This window comes from Hippocampus zosterae, chromosome 5 (genome assembly GCF_025434085.1).
Source record: "Hippocampus zosterae strain Florida chromosome 5, ASM2543408v3, whole genome shotgun sequence".
NCBI lineage: Eukaryota > Metazoa > Chordata > Actinopteri > Syngnathiformes > Syngnathidae > Hippocampus > Hippocampus zosterae.
Window position 1 is genome coordinate 4878070 of NC_067455.1, and position 17884 is coordinate 4895953.

General features: G+C 45.1%; 2 protein-coding genes across 2 annotated transcripts; one reads left to right on the forward strand and one right to left on the reverse strand.

Annotated features, from left to right (window-relative positions):
* Positions 1–595: 595 nt before the first annotated feature.
* On the reverse strand, positions 596–3427 carry LOC127601208 (adenosine receptor A1-like). Its single transcript, XM_052066271.1, has 2 exons — positions 3026–3427; positions 596–1412 (listed from the first exon to the last, which is right to left on the reverse strand). Exons 1-2 carry the CDS (start codon positions 3361–3363, stop codon positions 596–598), a joined length of 1155 nt encoding a protein of 384 aa, XP_051922231.1. The 5' UTR covers positions 3364–3427.
* A 4026-nt stretch (positions 3428–7453) lies between these two features.
* On the forward strand, positions 7454–13101 carry LOC127600633 (40S ribosomal protein S19-like). Its single transcript, XM_052065329.1, has 6 exons — positions 7454–7679; positions 8337–8407; positions 8719–8819; positions 11282–11465; positions 11613–11667; positions 13049–13101. Exons 1-6 carry the CDS (start codon positions 7482–7484, stop codon positions 13076–13078), a joined length of 639 nt encoding a protein of 212 aa, XP_051921289.1. The 5' UTR covers positions 7454–7481; the 3' UTR covers positions 13079–13101.
* The last annotated feature ends 4783 nt before the right edge of the window (positions 13102–17884 follow it).

Genomic DNA, 17884 nt, shown 5'->3' on the forward strand with positions numbered 1-17884 from the left:
ATTTTGGAGTCAGACACTTTTCTCTTCAAACGTCTCCAATTGGTCCAAAAATTCTGCTTCCTCCTAGTAACTGGAGCTTGTAAGCGGGAGCACATAACTCCAATTCCGGCTTCCCTTCACTGGCTCAAAGTACATTTTTAAGATTCGTTGAAAAAAAAAATTTGAAATAAAAAATCAGGATCTTTAATTTTGTCTGACACATTTTTTCTCCATGTCCAACCCTTTGTATGCAGCGGTGTTTCGTTAAAAGTCCTTCACATCACTTTTGTGTTTGTCCACCTGTTTATTAGTTAGCAAGCTACATCGAAATTAACGAGGAGGACTCTTTCATTTCTATTATGAGACTGGGATGATGATCGGGGGGGGGGGGTCAAGCAAGGGAAAACTAACGTTGGTCAGTGTTTGTGTCCATTTCTGATCCAAGCAGGGACAGCGTTGCATCCACATTGATTGGATAACAAATTGGCATGGAAAGTTGCGATGCAATATTATAATCGGTGCGGCTAAGTAGATTTTAAAATAGCTCTGTTTATATGGGCAGAGGAACCATCTCGATTTCAGACCTTTTCGCGCAATTTTTAGAAACCTTTGGATTTCAGACTTCGGGGAACACTTTTGCTTTCAGGGAGTTTTTGGCCGAGGCCCACGTAGCGGCGTGCGCCGCTTCACAAAAGCTCTTATGAACAGACTTCGCCGTGGGTGGCGGAAGAGCAGAGAGCGCGAACGCCGCCCGCTCGTCGCTCTCTTGTTTCCCAGGAGGAGTGAAAAGAACCCGGGGTACAAGACCGTACAACTGGAAAAAGAACACGGCCGCGGCGTGAACCCAGGAGGGGAGGACGGCACTGGGGGTGAAGAGCAAGACGGCGTGGACGATTTGCAGCGGCAGGCAGAGCAGAACTAAGAAGGAGACGGACAGAGCCAGGGAACGGAGACTCCTGGAGGCATCTGACTGACTAACCTGCTTGGGGTTCTTGCAATGAAGATCGAGGTAAAAAAACAGCAGGAAAAGCAAAGGGAGCGTGAACACAGCCGTTCCGTGAACGTAGACCAAGAACTGCGGGCTCAGAATGATGTCCGGGGCGCCATCACCCCAGTGGCTACTGTGAAGCTCGGCGTAGGTGAAATTGCGCAAGTCCTCCATGTAAAACTTGGACAGGAAGCCTCCATAGGGAAGGTGCTTCCCGATAACCACGCGGTCGTGGGGGGGTTTGGGGGCAAGGGTAAGACCGGGTGACGGGGTGCTCCAGTTGCCGTCCAAGCCGAGGTCGACGGTGTGCTGATCCAGGTCCTTCCGAGCCCACCTGTCGAGGACGTCGGAGCTGATGAACTGGCCGAACGAGGTCAGGACCGAAGCCATCCAGCATAGAAGGACCACGCACAAAGCTCGCTGACGGGTGACCAGAGTGGAGTACCTGGTGTGGACGCAAACGGATCAAGAATTACACGCCGAGGAACGGAAAAACGTATCAGGTTTGCTTGCAGCCATTTTCCTTGGAAAAAAATTAAAAAAGGAGCTAAAAGAGCAAACAGTTTACTTTAACGATTGGCTGACAACCAGTTCAGGGTGTCCTCCGCCTACTGCCTGTAGACGGATGAGGCTACTTGGTTTACTTTAACTCGGTTGTAACTATGGCAACATCATGATCAAGGTATTCTATTTATTTATTTATTCATTAATTCATTCATCTTCTGTACCGCTTGATCCTCACTAGGGTCGCGGGGGGTGCTGGAGCCTATCCCAGCCGTCTCGGGGCAGTAGGCGGGTGACACCCTGAATCGTTTGCCAGCCAATCGCAGGGCACACAGAAACGAACAACCATCTGCGCTCATACTCACACCTAGGGACAATTTAGAGCGTCCAATCAGCCTGCCACGCATATTTTTGGAATGTGGGAGGAAACCGGAGCACCCGGAGAAAACCCACGCAGGCCCGGGCAGAACATGCATACTCCAAACAGGGAGGCCGGAGCTGGAATCGAACCCGGTACCTCTGCACTGTGAAGCCGACGTGCTAACCACTGGACTACCGGGCCGCCCTCTATTTATTTATAAAGTTTGAAATTCCCATTCCAATAATTTCTAAAGACTTCTGGTAATTTTGTTTCTGGATATCTTTATGGTCTTGATCAAGGTTCAAATGTTTTTAGAAAAATCTGAAAATGCATAAGGCGGCCCGGTAGTCCAGTGGTTAGCACGTTGGCTTCACAGTGCAGAGGTACCGGGTTCGATTCCAGCTCCGGCCTCCCTGTGTGGAGTTTGCATGTTCTCCCCGGGTCTGCGTGGGTTTTCTCCGGGTGCTCCGGTTTCCTCCCACATTCCAAAAAATATGCATGGCAGGCTGATTGAACGCTCTAAATTGTCCCTGGGTGTGAGTGTGAGCGTGGATGGTTGTTCGTCTATGTGTGCCCTGCGATTGGCTGGCAACCGATTCAGGGTGTCCCCCGCCTACTGCCTGGAGACGGCTGGGATGAGCTCCAGCACCCCCTGCGACCCTAGTGAGGATCAAGCGGTACGGAAGATGAATGAATGAATGAATGAAAATGCATAAATCTTTTTGTATGTAAAAATGAAGAAAAAAAACACTCAAATTACCTCAACATCTCCATCTGTGAACAAATTCAATTTGACACACACACAAAAAAAAGTTCTATTTTAAAAATAAATAAATTGTTTCCGCCTATTCATATTTACTGAACCTTACATCTTCAGCTAGCAAGTCAAGCAAAGTCTGCAACGGAAACGGTCCCGGGTCGCGATGAGCGGTCTGGATGTAACGCGGATCCCTCATGACTCATCCTGGCATGTTTACGGCCCGTTTTCTCTTTTGTTTTATATCGATTTTCTCCATTTACTGCATAGAGCAGCTTGTTTGTCCACTCCGGCCTCCCACGCGTTCAAACTCCGTTTTCACGTTTACAGCGATAATGAGCGCCGTTTATGACTTCATTAACAATATGTGTTTGCGGGTAAATTGATTCGGAGGTGCCGTAATGGTCGCTGATGTATTTGCTAAACGCGGACTCACCTGCTGGGCCAGGAATTCTGCAGGTGGCAGTCCAGCGTGAGCAGAACCAGCAGGCACATGGTAAACTGCCTCACCAGCAGGGGGCAGCACACCAGGGTGATACAAGTGTACAAGCACTGCGGCGTCCTCAGGTTGAGGAAAACGATGACGGGGATCTCCAGCGCGCCCCCTATGGCGCCCACCCAGCCCAGGCACAGGCCGAGGCAGCAGGACACGCTCACGTGCTGCGGTCTTGCGCTTTGGATCACGCCGACCGCCATGCATAACCTCACGCTCACCACTATGACGGCTACCGAAACGATGCACTGGCAGAGGGAGTAGAGCCACAGGAATTCCATGCCCTGAGTGAAGCAAGCAAAACATTTCAAGGAGGTATGGAAACGTAAAGAGCGATTGATTCTTATTTCGGTGAATATCCCGTGTATACGGGCGGCCCGGCAGCCAAGTGGTTAGCACTTCGGCTTCACAGTGCAGAGGTACCGGGTTCGATTCCAGCTCCGACCTCCCTGTGTGGAGTTTGCATGTTCTCCCCGGGCCTGCGTGGGTTTTCTCCGGGTGCTCCGGTTTCCTCCCACATTCCAAAAACATGCGTGGCAGGCTGATTGGACACTCCAAATTGTCCCTAGGTGTGAGTGTGAGTGCGAATGGTTGTTCGTTTCTGTGTGCCCTGCGATTGGCTGGCAACCGATTCAGGGTGTCCCCCGCCTACTGCCCGAAGACGGCTGGGATAGGCTCCAGCACCCCCCGCGACCCTAGTGAGGATCAAGCGGCTCGGAAGATGAATGAATGAATGAATGAATGAATCCCGTGTATACGTCTGCTTTGCAGGGTTAAAAGGCTGCAGCTAACACTGATGGAGAGAAGGATGGGAGGACGGTGGAAGATTGGTCGACAAACGGCTGTACACTTTGGAATTCGTCCGCAAAATTGCACACGAGTCCATCGTTTGGAACAACAGACTTCATGGAAGACCTCGGTATGTCTCGAGCGTGTGAAAGCAGCCTAGCTCTGTCCTGTTTGGTCACTTTTTCGAGGCTACAATGGAACCCTTCCCCAGAAGCCCTCCCCAACCTCGTTCTAGAACGCAGGCTGAAGAGGGCTGTGATGTCACTGTCGTCTGATTGTCTGACAGATGCGGGCGTTTCTTCAAGCGATGCGGCAAGGAACTCGCAACGCACATTCCCTTTTCCTGGTTTGAAGCAAGCAAGACAGTCGGCTACCGCCACATCATTCAAAAACAAAACAGGATACAGCGTATATGCTGACGCACACTTTAATAATATTCATTCATTCATCTTCCGAGCCGCTTGATCCTCACAAGGGTCGCGGGGGTGCTGGAGCCTATCCCAGCTGTCTCCGGGCAGTAGGCGGGGGACACCCTGAATCGGTTGCCAGCCAATCGCAGGGCACACAGAGACAAACAACCATTCACACTCACACCTAGGGACAATTTGGAGTGTTCAATTAGCCTGCCACGCATGTTTTTGGAATGTGGGAGGAAACCGGAGCACCCGGAGAAAACCCACGCAGGCCCGGGGAGAACATGCAAACTCCACACAGGGAGGTCGGAGCTGGAATCGAAGCTGGCACCTCTGCACTGTGAAGCCGACGTGCTAACCACTGGACTACCGGGCCGCCCGACTTTAATACTAATAGTAATTAAATGATGTGAAGGAAAATTGTAAATAGTACTGCGATTTATCCATTTTGTGTTCATATTGCATTTAATTGAAAGATGTTTGTTGTTTTTTTTTTCTCTTTCTTCTTTCTACATACATTCTTGCTGCTGGAGGCTGTAAATTTCCCCAGTGTGGGACAAATAAAGGATATCTTATCTTATCTTACATCATGTTTTACAACAGTATTTAACCATATTCACAAGTGCATGCGTGCCTCTGGTTGAAATAAGTTAAGCTTGCGGTAAAAATATTTTTGACGGGTCATTAGTACGTCGCAGCATGATTCAAGTGAAAATAAGATTCGATATTTTATCCATTGGTACACATGAAATTGTAAATATGATTAGGTATTGCTGTAAAACACAACATTTGTGGACTGAATAGTCAGTATTTTTCAATCTTGAAACCCAGAACTGGATCGTTCCTCTGCGTGAAAGCTTCTGTGCATTTGATGGGATGTAATTCGCCACGTCGTGCTGCTGCCATTCTTATTTGGATTTCAGAAGTTTCACATGAATGTACATAAAGGAACAGCAGGCAGAGCAAAACAAACAAAACAGCAGTTAGTGGGTGCAGATGCGTGGAGAAAATGGGATACATGGTTTGGTCCAGGGGCAGACAAAGTTGCAGGGAGCGGGAGGATATTTTTGATGGGTCTACCAGAGAGCTGGAAACGAGGCCAGAGAAAAGGTCACTGAAGCGAGCCAGTGAGAATGTGAGCACCATACAAACGCGCAACAGGCAGCTGCGCACTTTTGACCACGGCTTTCCCATCGCAACACTCTGAATAGACTCAAGCCCAATCATGCAAATTACGTCGCATGAGCATTAGCATTCAGAACATTAGCGCACGCTACCTAAGCTACCGCCGCGGCTAAACATATCGTGGAGTCGCTTCTAAGTCTGTAATCATTACCTCCGAAGTGGGGAATAAGCTACATTTCTGTTCTGACAAATATCCTTCTCACAAAGGGATGAAGAGGAAAGACTGAGAAGCTATGCTAACTGCTAATTTAACCCAAGTTCGATAAAGCGAACGCGTTTGTTACGCAATTGTTAGTTGTGTTGGCTGATCGAGTACTCTTTTCACAGACTGGCTGGAACCTTGTTCAAGCGGACAACATCCAGCTTTGAATAGCAAAATAGAAGGTCGATTAAGAGGTGGTTGGACTGTGGAAAGAAAATCTGCTCTCGAAACAGACCCGCAAATGAATTACGGTACGCTACAGTGTACGCCAGTCAATTACGATGGACCATAAGTTTAAATTTATATTAATCTTATTGATTATAAAATATTTCTCCTATCAGTATATATATATATATATATATATATATATATATATATATATATATATATATATATATATATATATATATATATATATATATATATATATATATATACTTTTTTTGACAATACAGTCCTGAAGTTTGATCTTGACATTTGAGTTCGGCACAATAAATGTTCTGAAATAACATTACAGTACATTTTTTTGCGAATTAATTTAGCTTTGCCCCTAGAAAAGAAAACCGTTTACCGCTTGCATATGTTTGACGTGAATTTAAGAAATAAGTCTTCATTATTTAAATTGGGAAAAAAAATCATCATTCATTTGTTACATTGCCATATTCTTATTTTTTGATAAAAGCTTTGCCTTTGGGATTAACTTGCAAAAAGTATTGCTCCACAAAATTTAAAAGATGCTCCTCATTTATTCGCAAAACTTCCCCATAAAGAAAAATATATATCTTTCAAGCCTTGCATTAGCATTTGAAGTGTTTTCTATCGTGACACCCCTCCCCTAGTGTGTGTGATTGATGTATCAATTAAGATCACCTGAGTTCTGGCTGTTCCTTGGTCAAAATTGAAAAAAAAAATGGACGTTACCTGTTTGCGGCGACAAGCGGTTGTCTTCAATCTACGACGACGTATCCCTTTTATAGCTGCATGTATACCCCCGGCCCCAGCACAGACCTCTAAAACTGTGCGACAGACTAAACCTGATTTATAAACCTCCAGCTGCCTCATATCTATCTCCCCTGTCTGTGCAAACATATCAATTGTGTAAATGTTGTATCATGGATGCCCTTTCTGTCCAAGATGTGCAAAGGGCAACGCCGCCACCTCTGCCAGCCAGGGAAATATGTAAATGAGACACTCAGGTTCACAAAGGACTGTCAAAGCTAACTGCTATCAACATGCAAAGTGCTTTTGGAAGTGTGTCTGACTTGGAATTGATAAAGATGATGAAGAATATCAAAAGGTCGTGTTGTAAACGAGCGTGAGACAGATGCGCGGAACGGAGTCTGCACCCCGTCCCTGAAGAATACATAGGCCACCCCTGGGCTCTGGCTTCAGACCATCCGCATGATTCCGTGTGATCTTTGACTGCTCGTTCAATTATACATAACATGCAACGACACAAAATTTTTTTTTTGAATATGCAAATTGCTTTGGATGAACTCAAGGTCTGGCGGTATCTGGCTTTGAATATTCACCCAAGCAGAGAAATTTCAAAATTATTCTCCAGTGGAATGGATGAAGGGTTAAGCCCCAGGCAGCATGAATGAGAGCACAAATCCTGAATCAATAATCGAAAATAATTATATTCTATCAAATTTCTGTTTTGAATAATTTTGAATATTCGAATGATTCAAGGCGTAGCTGCCTTCCGCCTGAAGTCAGCTGGGATGGTCTCCAGCAACTCCCCACGACAAAGTTGTTTTTTATTATAATTGAGGACTTACTATCGAACCATCCTCCCTTTTAATCAAATATGTCATCCGAAGATCACACAATCAAATTTACATCTTTTAATGAATTTAAAAGTTTTGAACTGAGCTATCAAGCTTCTCCTCCGTGTGACCAAAACACCACGTCGGCGTATTCTCGCGTTACTCTGCGAGATTTCCCCCTGATAACGCGAGTGGGAAACCCCGTTGTACCCTCTTTCCCTTCGCTGTCCACAAGCAAGGTAAACGCTCTGCATTATTTTCCCCATTTCATTACGTTTATTTCAGTCAAATTTAACTTTGCGTACGCGCCATGCGTGGATATAATTACCCGAAACAAGCTGTTTCTCTAAAAGCGAGTCTCTATATGTGATAACAGCAAGCATGAATGAGTTTAGGAGCTTTAGTAGGCTGTGTGCTTCGCGGTGCTAGCAATGGCTGCTCCCATGCCGCCTCGTTATGGCCTGCTAGCTGGTCTCCTTTTCAGAATCAAATCGTGTGCCTCGACCTTTTTCCGCAGTGTCCGGTTCAGCGCTTGAAATCGCTACCTGGACTAGTGCCGATTCAATGAAGCTGTGTCTATGCTTTCATCTAAAAAAAATAATTTGCGACGCGACATGCTAACTGAGGACGAGCTGCACGTGAAGCTAATGCCGGCTGAAAGATGCGAATGCGCACATTTACCGTTGTTGATATTTCTGCTTGCGCTATTATTTGAAGAAGTTAAGATCACAACGAGTTAAACGTTTAAAATGGGGTCTTGTCATTGTGAGCCGTGGCTAATGGACTGTCAGCCGTGCTCGCACACCTTTCATATACTTATAAATCGGGCTTCCTTCCACCCCTTAATAATGCCGGAGTCTAAAATGCTGCTTGGCTTTTTTTTTTTTGTTTTTAAGATGCCAGGTGTCACGGTGAAAGACGTCAACCAGCAGGAATTCGTCACTGCACTGGCTGCCTTCCTGAAGAAGTAAGCAACCGGTGTATACCCATGAAATGGCAATGGGTGTTTTTTTTTTTGCGTGGGGAAACCAAACATGTTTTCCGACCTTAACCGCTGATGAAGATTTGGTTTGTGGAAGTCATTTTTATCTCCACACACGTACAGCTCACTTGTGATTTCTGTCGTGGTACAATGTCATAATTGTTCATGTTTTTTCTTTATCATTGTAATTGCATTAGCATTTTAGAATGTGTCATGTAAAAAGGTTGTAACCGGAGTTCCATTAAATTTGATTTTTGTTGTGCTGAAGCTAAACGTGTCCTATTTTTGCTCGTTAGATCAGGGAAGCTGAAGGTGCCTGACTGGGTGGACCTCGTCAAGCTGGGCAAACACAAGGAGTTGGCCCCCTGTGATGAGAACTGGTTCTACATCAGAGCAGGTAGGTGAAGTTCATCGTGACTTCGTAACTTGTTCCTGTTGAGCTGTTTGTGCAATGTTTTTAACTAGTTGCAGCTTGCATGTAGTCAATCCCCGGGTAAAGATTCAGAATCATCTTTATTGGCCAAGTATGTAGAACACACAAGGAATTTGTCTCCGGTATAACACGCTGCACTAGTATCATCGTAAACAACAAAATCATTGAACCATTTTAGAGTATACCAGTAGTTTTGTAGTACCATTTTGTGGTGCAAGAAGAGTGACTATGTAAGTGACTGTGTAAGGAGTTAATGGCTAGAGGGAAAAAGCTGTTTAAGTGTCTACTGGATTTGAATCAAGCATCAAAACCAATGGCTAAACTTTGGCCAATCAGAAATATATGTGCATAGTTTTTCACCCTGCTGTCTTGGGTGTGAAACCTATAAGGGCACTCCCCTGGTCTGCAGGCTGACAAGAAGCTGGGTGAATATATAAACAATCTTTTAGAGGGGAAAATGGGATTTGGGCAACTGACCATTGCACTGCTTAACATTTTGGAAAACATTTATTCAGTGTGAAGGCAAACAATGTGTGGAGCAACAATTTTACTGACGACTTGCGCCATCATCCCTCTTTGATCTCTGGGCATAACCACTCAAACCAAGAATAATCAAACTTGTACATTGGTTTAATGGTTGTATTGGAAGGAAACGGGTCAGTCGCGCTGAAATAGTGACAAGCTCGGATGCTACCTCAGTAGCAACAGGCAAACTCCATGTAAAGGACGCCGAGCTCGCACCGCGTGAGCGTACCTTAATAAAACCTAATTCCTTGGAACCTTGAAAGCCGCTGACTTTGCGCCACATGTTCGCCAACCGACGGTGCGCTGAGAATGAGTGGGTGGGGCTGAGGAAGGGAGAGTCGCAGCTACTTTTAGCCAAACTTCGTCACGCATCAAAATAACATGGAAGGTTTGGACGGCACAATGGACGGTTTTTTTTAAGTGCTCTGTATCATGTCGTTGTATCAATCGGTCAGAAAAGAAAGAAAGAGAAAGAAAAACCTTTATTAGTCACACAATGGAGAAATTCCCAATTCACAGCAGCAAAGTTATGAAAGGAAGAAGTAGAACAACAAAATATGGGAGCTGCTGGAAAGGCAGCCACTCTCGCGGCGCCATTTTGAAGTCAAAATAACAAAAAAAAACACAACACAACACATCGGACACAGGCAGTCGTGCAATCTTCACCAATTTTCTGCATACACTTTGTTGTCTGAAGCAGTTTTAAATGAAAGAGGAGAGGATCAAAGTTTCCTTTCTCCAGTGGATCAGAGGTGAAAATGTGCACACGTCTGCTACAAGCTAAGTTTTGAAAGCAAACACAAAGCTGTAGCATCCATTGACGAAAAGAGATTAGTTCACTTCTCCTGTCCCACGTAATCCGCTTCAAACTCCAAGCCGCGACTCCCAGCTCCAAATCCGCATCGGCACTCCGCGCCAACGCTCCTTTCTTCTCATCGTCGGCTCCTCAAGACCTCCATCCATCCAGCCGCAGACCGTTCAACAGCACCGATCTCTCCGCTGAACAAAGCGGGGCTGTGAAAAATAATTTGAGTAATTTCTTTCTCCGTAACCGTTAAAAGAACCATTTAAGGGCGGTCCTTATTCATACTGCAGTTTTTTAAAAAAAATCCCGAAGACCGGTTAAGTTCCCATCTGCTATTTGCGTCGGATAAAAGCCAAGCCAGGCCAACAAAGGCGACTTTCCACACATTTTTGACACTCCCCTTATGAGCCGCGAATATCGCGGGCTGGATTCACGTTGCTGATCTTAACGTGTGAAGCCAAAGCAGCAAAAATGTCTTGTGTTCACATGATTTGCATTTGCCGCCTGTTGAGCGCCGGTCAGCCAACGAGCCAATTCAATTCGGCCCTCCGCGTCCAGACTCGAACCGAATGGCGTGCGTGCCAAGCAAACCAGCCATTAATTCAAACCATATGTGTCACATGTACCGCCATCACAAATGAAAGCGGAGACATGACAATTGACGGCCTGCCAAATACGATTTTTGGCATCTACACGGGGGGGCCCCCTTCGCTCAAAGCGCTCAGGTGAGCCGAAGGCCACAAATTCCCTTACTTGTGCTTACCTCGATCTGCCCCGACTATAAATATTTAACTCCGCATGTTTCTTCACAAAGCCTGTTTCGAGTTGCTGTGTTCACCAGAGATCCATGCGCCATAATATTTCTATCACATCATATTTCAAATGACATTTCTTTATTTCGTGGGATTAATCTTCGACTCGAATGTTAGTTTTCTTTAAACGAGCTCATAACAAAGCGCGATGCTGCACCCGGAGACAAACTGTGCACTCAATCAGTTGAAGAATATATCGTCTGCTCTCTGGGGCCTACTCAGCGGCCCGATGGCGAAGTAACGCATTGCCGTCGTTTTCTAATCTTTTGACGCTGCTTGCACAGCCTCCACAGTTCGCCACCTGTACCTACGCGGGGGTGCCGGCGTGGGCTCCATGACCAAAATCTACGGCGGCCGCAATAGGAACGGCGTGTGTCCCGCCCACTACAGCGTCGGCTCCAAGAACGTGGCCCGCAAAGTGCTGCAGGCGCTCGAGCTCCTCAAGATGATCGAGAAGGACCCCAATGGGTAAGCCGGCGGCGTTTTGTCTTTTTAAGGATATCATGATTGACAACTAATGTCTGCATTTATACATTTTTTTTAGTGTTGTTGTTTCCTGTTGTGAGGTTGAGCTGTGTCCCGTTTTTTTACTAACTTTTTTTTTACCTTCTCCAGTGGTCGCAGACTAACTTCCCAGGGAACCAGAGACCTGGATAGGATTGCCGGCCAGGTGAGCAACCACTAAAAAAAAAAGTCTGATCAGAGGGCGGGCGGAATGACCCCAAAAGTTTTTACCATGCGTGCATTTGATGAAATTCATTCGGAGTTTGCCGACAAGTTTCTTCCTGCTTTTGAGTCCCCTTACGCTGCCCTCACAAATCAAAGCAGCTGAACAAAACACCCATTAAGCGTCGCCGTACTTTGATTATGGCACTTAGCGGATATAAACAGCGGCGGTTGCTGCAAGGCCATTTTCAAGAAATGCTTCAAGCGCTTTCTTCATTTTAAGTGTCGTGTGTCTGTTGTGCATCCGTCTGATCGATACTGCCCACTACAATTGATTAACCATGCGGATTTGTGTGGTTTTTGTTTGCCAGAATGTTTTTTTTTTAAAAGTAAGAGCAGATGTTTGCAAATTTCTTATTTTGAAGCCGCTCAAAATGATCAACCTGCTTTCATGCAGATCAGGAATGACAGAAATCTCCACAATTTTTTTTCTTGAAGTTTTTCTCAGTGCTTGATGATGAATTATTGCACCTCTAAAAGATGCCACAGGTAGACTTGATTTGCCGTTATCGTGGACCACAGTCTCTTCTTGGCCTCTTTCCCTGCTAAATTTAGCCTCACTTGCGTGTGGAAATGCGTCACGCTCGGATTTTGTCAAAGCATGAAAGGAATCTCGTTTTCACTGTGATGTAACTCCTTCATTCAAGCTCTTGACCTTGCGCAAACGTTACCCGTCGGTCAAGTGGGTTGTGTTGCGCGTCTAACTTTTATTTCAAGAAACGCGTCACCCTCTGGTCTTGTCAAGAACTGGGGGGAGGGGTGGGCAGCAGGTGGCGCTGTACTAATCCAAGGGTAAAAGGGGGTGAACATTAGGCGGGCGCTTCATGCTTGGCGAGGTGTCCGTATGGCGCTTTCTCCTTGTTTACGCATGCTAATGAGCAGGAAGCAGACGAGCAGCACACGCGCGCTTGCACACGCCCCCCACCACCCGTCACAAACAATTGGCAGGAAACGTGTTGCGGGGGGGCCCCTGTGACTAACGCACCCTTCTCAATGTGCAATGCCTTTTCACTCTTGTGTCAGCACCAGAAAAACGTTGGTTTTGGCCGTAATGACTCCAGGTCCCGTGGCATTGTTTTCAGACGTCCCCCGTTTGGAATGCACTATTGTGCTCGGGTCATCAAGTGAGATAAATGCGTGCAAATTGAATAAAAAAAAAGAGCCGAGAGGCTTCATTTGATCAGTTGCACCAAGCCGTTGAGGCACTTCCTCCCCCAGCAAGTTGATGCGTTTTCATTTGCAGACGTGGATCTTAACATGCACAAGCGCCGCCGCCTGCCGGAGTCGTTATAAGATGCCTGACGCTTTGTTTCTCCTCCCAACAGGTTGCAGCCGCAAACAAGAAAAGTGCTTGAATAAATCTTTTGGAGAAATGAAATGCTGTCGTGTGATTTTTGTTTTTCAAATTCTTGTGTGCAAAGCCAACAAACAAATGTGCCGTAATTTAAAGTCTGTGGGTTGTCAATAGCAACGTGGCCAGCTTGAGTGGCGATTCGGACGTGATACAAAATGATCAAAACCAGCCTCAGATCGACTGATCACTGATTAATAAACAAGCCGTGGGCTTAATTTCCATCTAAAGAATGAAACTACTGCAGCACTAGCAAAATGTAGGTAAAATCTTCACTGTTATTTCGGTGAGGATGCTATAGACAACATCCAATTATTTAATTGAGCAATTCAAGCCATTGACCCAAAATGCGGGGCAGATGTGTGTGTATATAATTTATGTATTTTTTAGTCTAGAGCACGGTTTGTCAAACTCACGGCCCCGGCACCAGATCCGGCCCACCACATCATTTTATGTGGCCGGCAGAAGCAAATAAAGCATCTCAACTTGCATGATCATTGCCAAAATTTGTAACTACATGTCAAATTTCATGTGTAATAAATAATGTAGCTATTTTGCAATATTATTGTTTCCCTGTTTTCACTCTTGAACAAACTACTGTAGTTGACCGATTTCAAAACTAGCCATCCAGCAATTTGTTGTGTACAAGTAATCATACAATGAGACGATTAAAAAAAATATTTGGTTTCGCTGTCACAACGGCCGAGGGAAGACATCACTCCAAAGTGGCTTGTGACAAAACAGAGTTTGGCACCGCTGGTCTCGAGTCTTTGCCACATGTTCAAATTCATTGTAAGTCATGGGTGTCCTGGAGGGCCGCTGTCCTGCCAGATTTCCAAGTCTCCCTGTTGCAACACACCTGATTCAAATGAACAGGTTCGATGTCGGGCTTCCGCAGAGCTTGCTGATGATCTGTTCGTTTGAATCAGGTGTGTTGCAAAAGGTAGACTTGGGTAAAACATGCAGGGCAGCGGCCCTCCGGGACCTGAGTTTGACACCTATGTTGTAAGTCAGGGGTGCCCAAACTTTTTGGATCGAAGATCTACTTTTTGATCAAGTAACCTCACGGGATCTACCCTTACCGGCGCGCGCGCGCACGCACACACACACACAAATAAGATTTACCTGCTTTATTTTATTTTTTAAATTTTTTTTGTGAAAATGAGACTGATTAGTGTGCAGTGTATATTAACACAAAAATATATTACCAACATGTGTAAAGAGACAAAAATTGTTTTTTTTCTTCTCGACACTCCTCGGATCTACTTTGGACCTGTCTTAGATCTACCGGTAGATCAGGATCTACCTAATGGGCACCCCTGTTGTAAGTGAATCTTTTTCATCAATGATCGACTCATCAGCAAGCTTTTGCAGAAGCCTGATCACGATCCTGATCATTTGAATCTGATGTTTTAGAGGACGCAGCCCGTCTCAAACAGGCTTGGCTTCGGGACTCTTAAGGACCGGACTTCAGCAAGCCTGTTTTACATCTACCCAGTAAGGTATGTTGTACGTTGATGGCTGGCAGTGCTGGAATTGTTTTACAAAAAAAAGAAAAACCCACCCATCTCCGATTACCTTATTCCTTTGATTCGTGTGGGGGGGGGGCTTTGTTTAAAGTTTAGCAAAAAATACAGTTCGCTTGTATTGAACGGGTACAAATTACATTTCCACCACTTACCCCCCCCCCCCCAACCACCTCCACCTAGTTTTGTATGTCGACTTGCAATATCATATCTTAATGGTGTGGCTGTGGTGCTATCTGAAGAGCTACAATGTTTATTTAAACATTTGTCAGTACAGTACTTGATTTTAACTAGTTTCGCAGGTACCTCTGATAAGTCCACCAGCTACTCTTAAAAATGAAAAAAGCGGCCTGCAGAGGGCGCCAAAGCACTGTGAGAAACATCTCTTTGAACCTCCTATCCATGGAAAGTAATCCTCGAGCCGCCTTTTTGGTATTTGAAATATGCAGTTTTAATTGTGGGACAATCCCAGCATATCTTGGCCAATACCCCCCCCCCCCAACCCCCCTACATATGCAGTGCTTTTATGCTTCAGTCGTAACTGCTTCAGGAGCGTTAGAGAGAAATGAAATCGGCACTAAAATATCTAGATATTTGTGGTCAGTTTCATTTTAAACCCACAAGGCCTCATGATTTTCATCCCTCGGTGCAAACATGTTGATGTGGTGCTCAATGCTCCTGTGGTTTGAAGGTGGGGAAATTGTGATTTTTACCCACTAACACTCATCCATTTTCCATCCCGCCTTATCTGTAAACAATCTTTCTCGGGCCTTGACCCCTGCCAGTCTGCCCCACCCGCCCCCTCGGATTTGGCGGCGTCTGGCTGTTTTGTTCCAGCGGAACCTTCCCTTTGCTCTCACCCCTGTAATTTGCCGGCAAGGCGGATAAACATGCCCTTCAGTGTTCGGAAGAAATGTATGGAATCTGCCATTCAAGGTGTTACTGTTTGCTTGTACTTGTCTGTGCAGGCTTCACATGAACAAGTTCTACTTAAAAAAAGCGCAGAGGTGCACCTGAGTGTTTTGCTTATGCCGTTTTTATTTCCGGCTTGAACAAGCTGCGAATGGAATGAATGCAGACCTTCTTCGCACCTCCTTCAGGCTGCGAACGGTAGATAGCGGAGAAATGTTTCTCCTGCTCAAGTCTCTCCAAAATAGCGCTGCTATCAAGGGAGCCCCTACACACAAACACATACACGCACAGCTTCATGCCCCGTGGCTTAACATCCATTTGGGACGAGGTGTACCTTCCCAAAGTTTTCCCAGCCTCCCCCCCATTTAAAGTACAGCAATGATAAAAATCCCTTCCCTTTTTCCAGTTCTGTTTTGATACATTAAGTCTTTATGTAGCACTTTCACACCAGCTGCAGCTGTAACAAAGTGCTTTACAGCCCAGGTAGCATAAAATAATAATACAAGAGAACGCAGATGAATATGAAGACAAAAGTTTAGATTCCCGGCTTTTATTTCATGGTTATTGTGTATTGAAAACAGCCACATAAGCTTAGCCATTATAGCGCTAGCTTAAGGCTCATGCTAACGTGAGCATGTATTGTATTGTAATGGCAATTTAACAAACATGACTGCAAAATCAACAGAACGCAGATGAATATGAAGACGAAAGTTTAGATTCCCAGCTTTTATTTCATGGTTATTGTGTATTGAAAACCGCCGCATAAGCTTAGCCATTAGAGCGCTAGCTTAAGGCTCATGCTAACGTGAGCATGTATTGTATTGTATTGTAATGGCAATTTAACAAACATGACTGCAAAATCAACAGAACGCAGATGAATATGAAGACAAAAGTTTAGATTCACAGCTTTTATTTCATGGTTATTGTGTATTGGAAACAGCCGCATAAGCTTAGCCATTATAGCGCTAGCTTAAGGGTCATGCTAACGTGAGCATGTATTGTATTGTAGTGCCAATTTAACAAACATGACTGCAAAATCAACATAACGCAGATGAATATGAAGACAAAAGTTTAGATTCCCGGCTTTTATTTCATGGTTATTGTGTATAGAAAACAGCCGCATAAGCTTAGCCATTATAGCGCTAGCTTAAGGCTCATGCTAACGTGAGCATGTATTGTATTGTATTGTAATGGCAATTTAACAAACATGACTGCAAAATCAACAGAACGCAGATGAATATGAAGACAAAAGTTTAGATTCTCGGCTTTTATTTCATGGTTATTGTGTATTGAAAACAGCCGCATAAGCTTAGCCGTTATAGCGCTAGCTTAAGGCTCATGCTAACGTGAGCATGTATTGTATTGTATTGTAATGGCAATTTAACAAACATGACTGCAAAATGAACAGAACGCAGATGAATATGAAGACAAAAGTTTAGATTCACAGCTTTTATTTCATGGTTATTGTGTATAGAAAACAGCCGCATAAGCTTAGCCGTTATAGCGCTAGCTTAAGGCTCATGCTAACGTGAGCATGTATTGTATTGTAATGGCAATTTAACAAACATGACTGCAAAATCTCCTTCCCTTGTGTCAAAGCCAGACGGCCAGCTACTTTGTGACACTTCATGTGTCCCCCCCCAAAAAAAGAGAGAGAGACATTGCTACGTGAAATGATTTTCTATTGCGTACCGAGTGGCACAATGCCTCTACTGGGAACTATCATTATCAGAATACCGGTATTGGTTGGTCCAGTATCATCAAATATTTTAACCAAATTGTTCAAATTCATAAAATATTGTTTTCTATTTCGTGAATAGCACCTCCGCATATACAGTTTTACATTAGCCGCTAAGCTAATGAGCGAAATCTGCTGCTGTCTGCTATCTTTTAGTATTGGTGGAGGCTCATCTATCTGGCCTCTGGTCGTGTCAAAAACATGATTCATCCAAGAATTCCATGTGGAGTATTTTCCACGTGTTTGTGTTACGCCTTCCTTGTGTCCGTCTTCTCTAATCCCCCATCCTGTGTTTGGCCTGAAAGCAGGCGGTGTCGACGCGCAACGTGCCGCTCGCGCCGGCCTGGCACCACAGTGTGCAGCAGCACTACCCCACAACAGGTGTGAAGAAAAAAAATTTGAAGCATGTGTCAGTGAGGTTTGGCTTTATGTTTGCGTGTCCCCCCCCCCCCCGGTTCCGAATCCCCTCCACCTGTCGGGAGGAGGACAACGAGGCACGCAGCAGACGCTGTCCTCAAAGCCACCCAGATTGTACAGTGTTTTTTTTTTGTTTTGTTTTTTTCCACACATAATGCCATTGTTTCTACGGCTTAGCGCGTGCGTGCACACTCGTATCACAGCTTTCAAGTCGTTC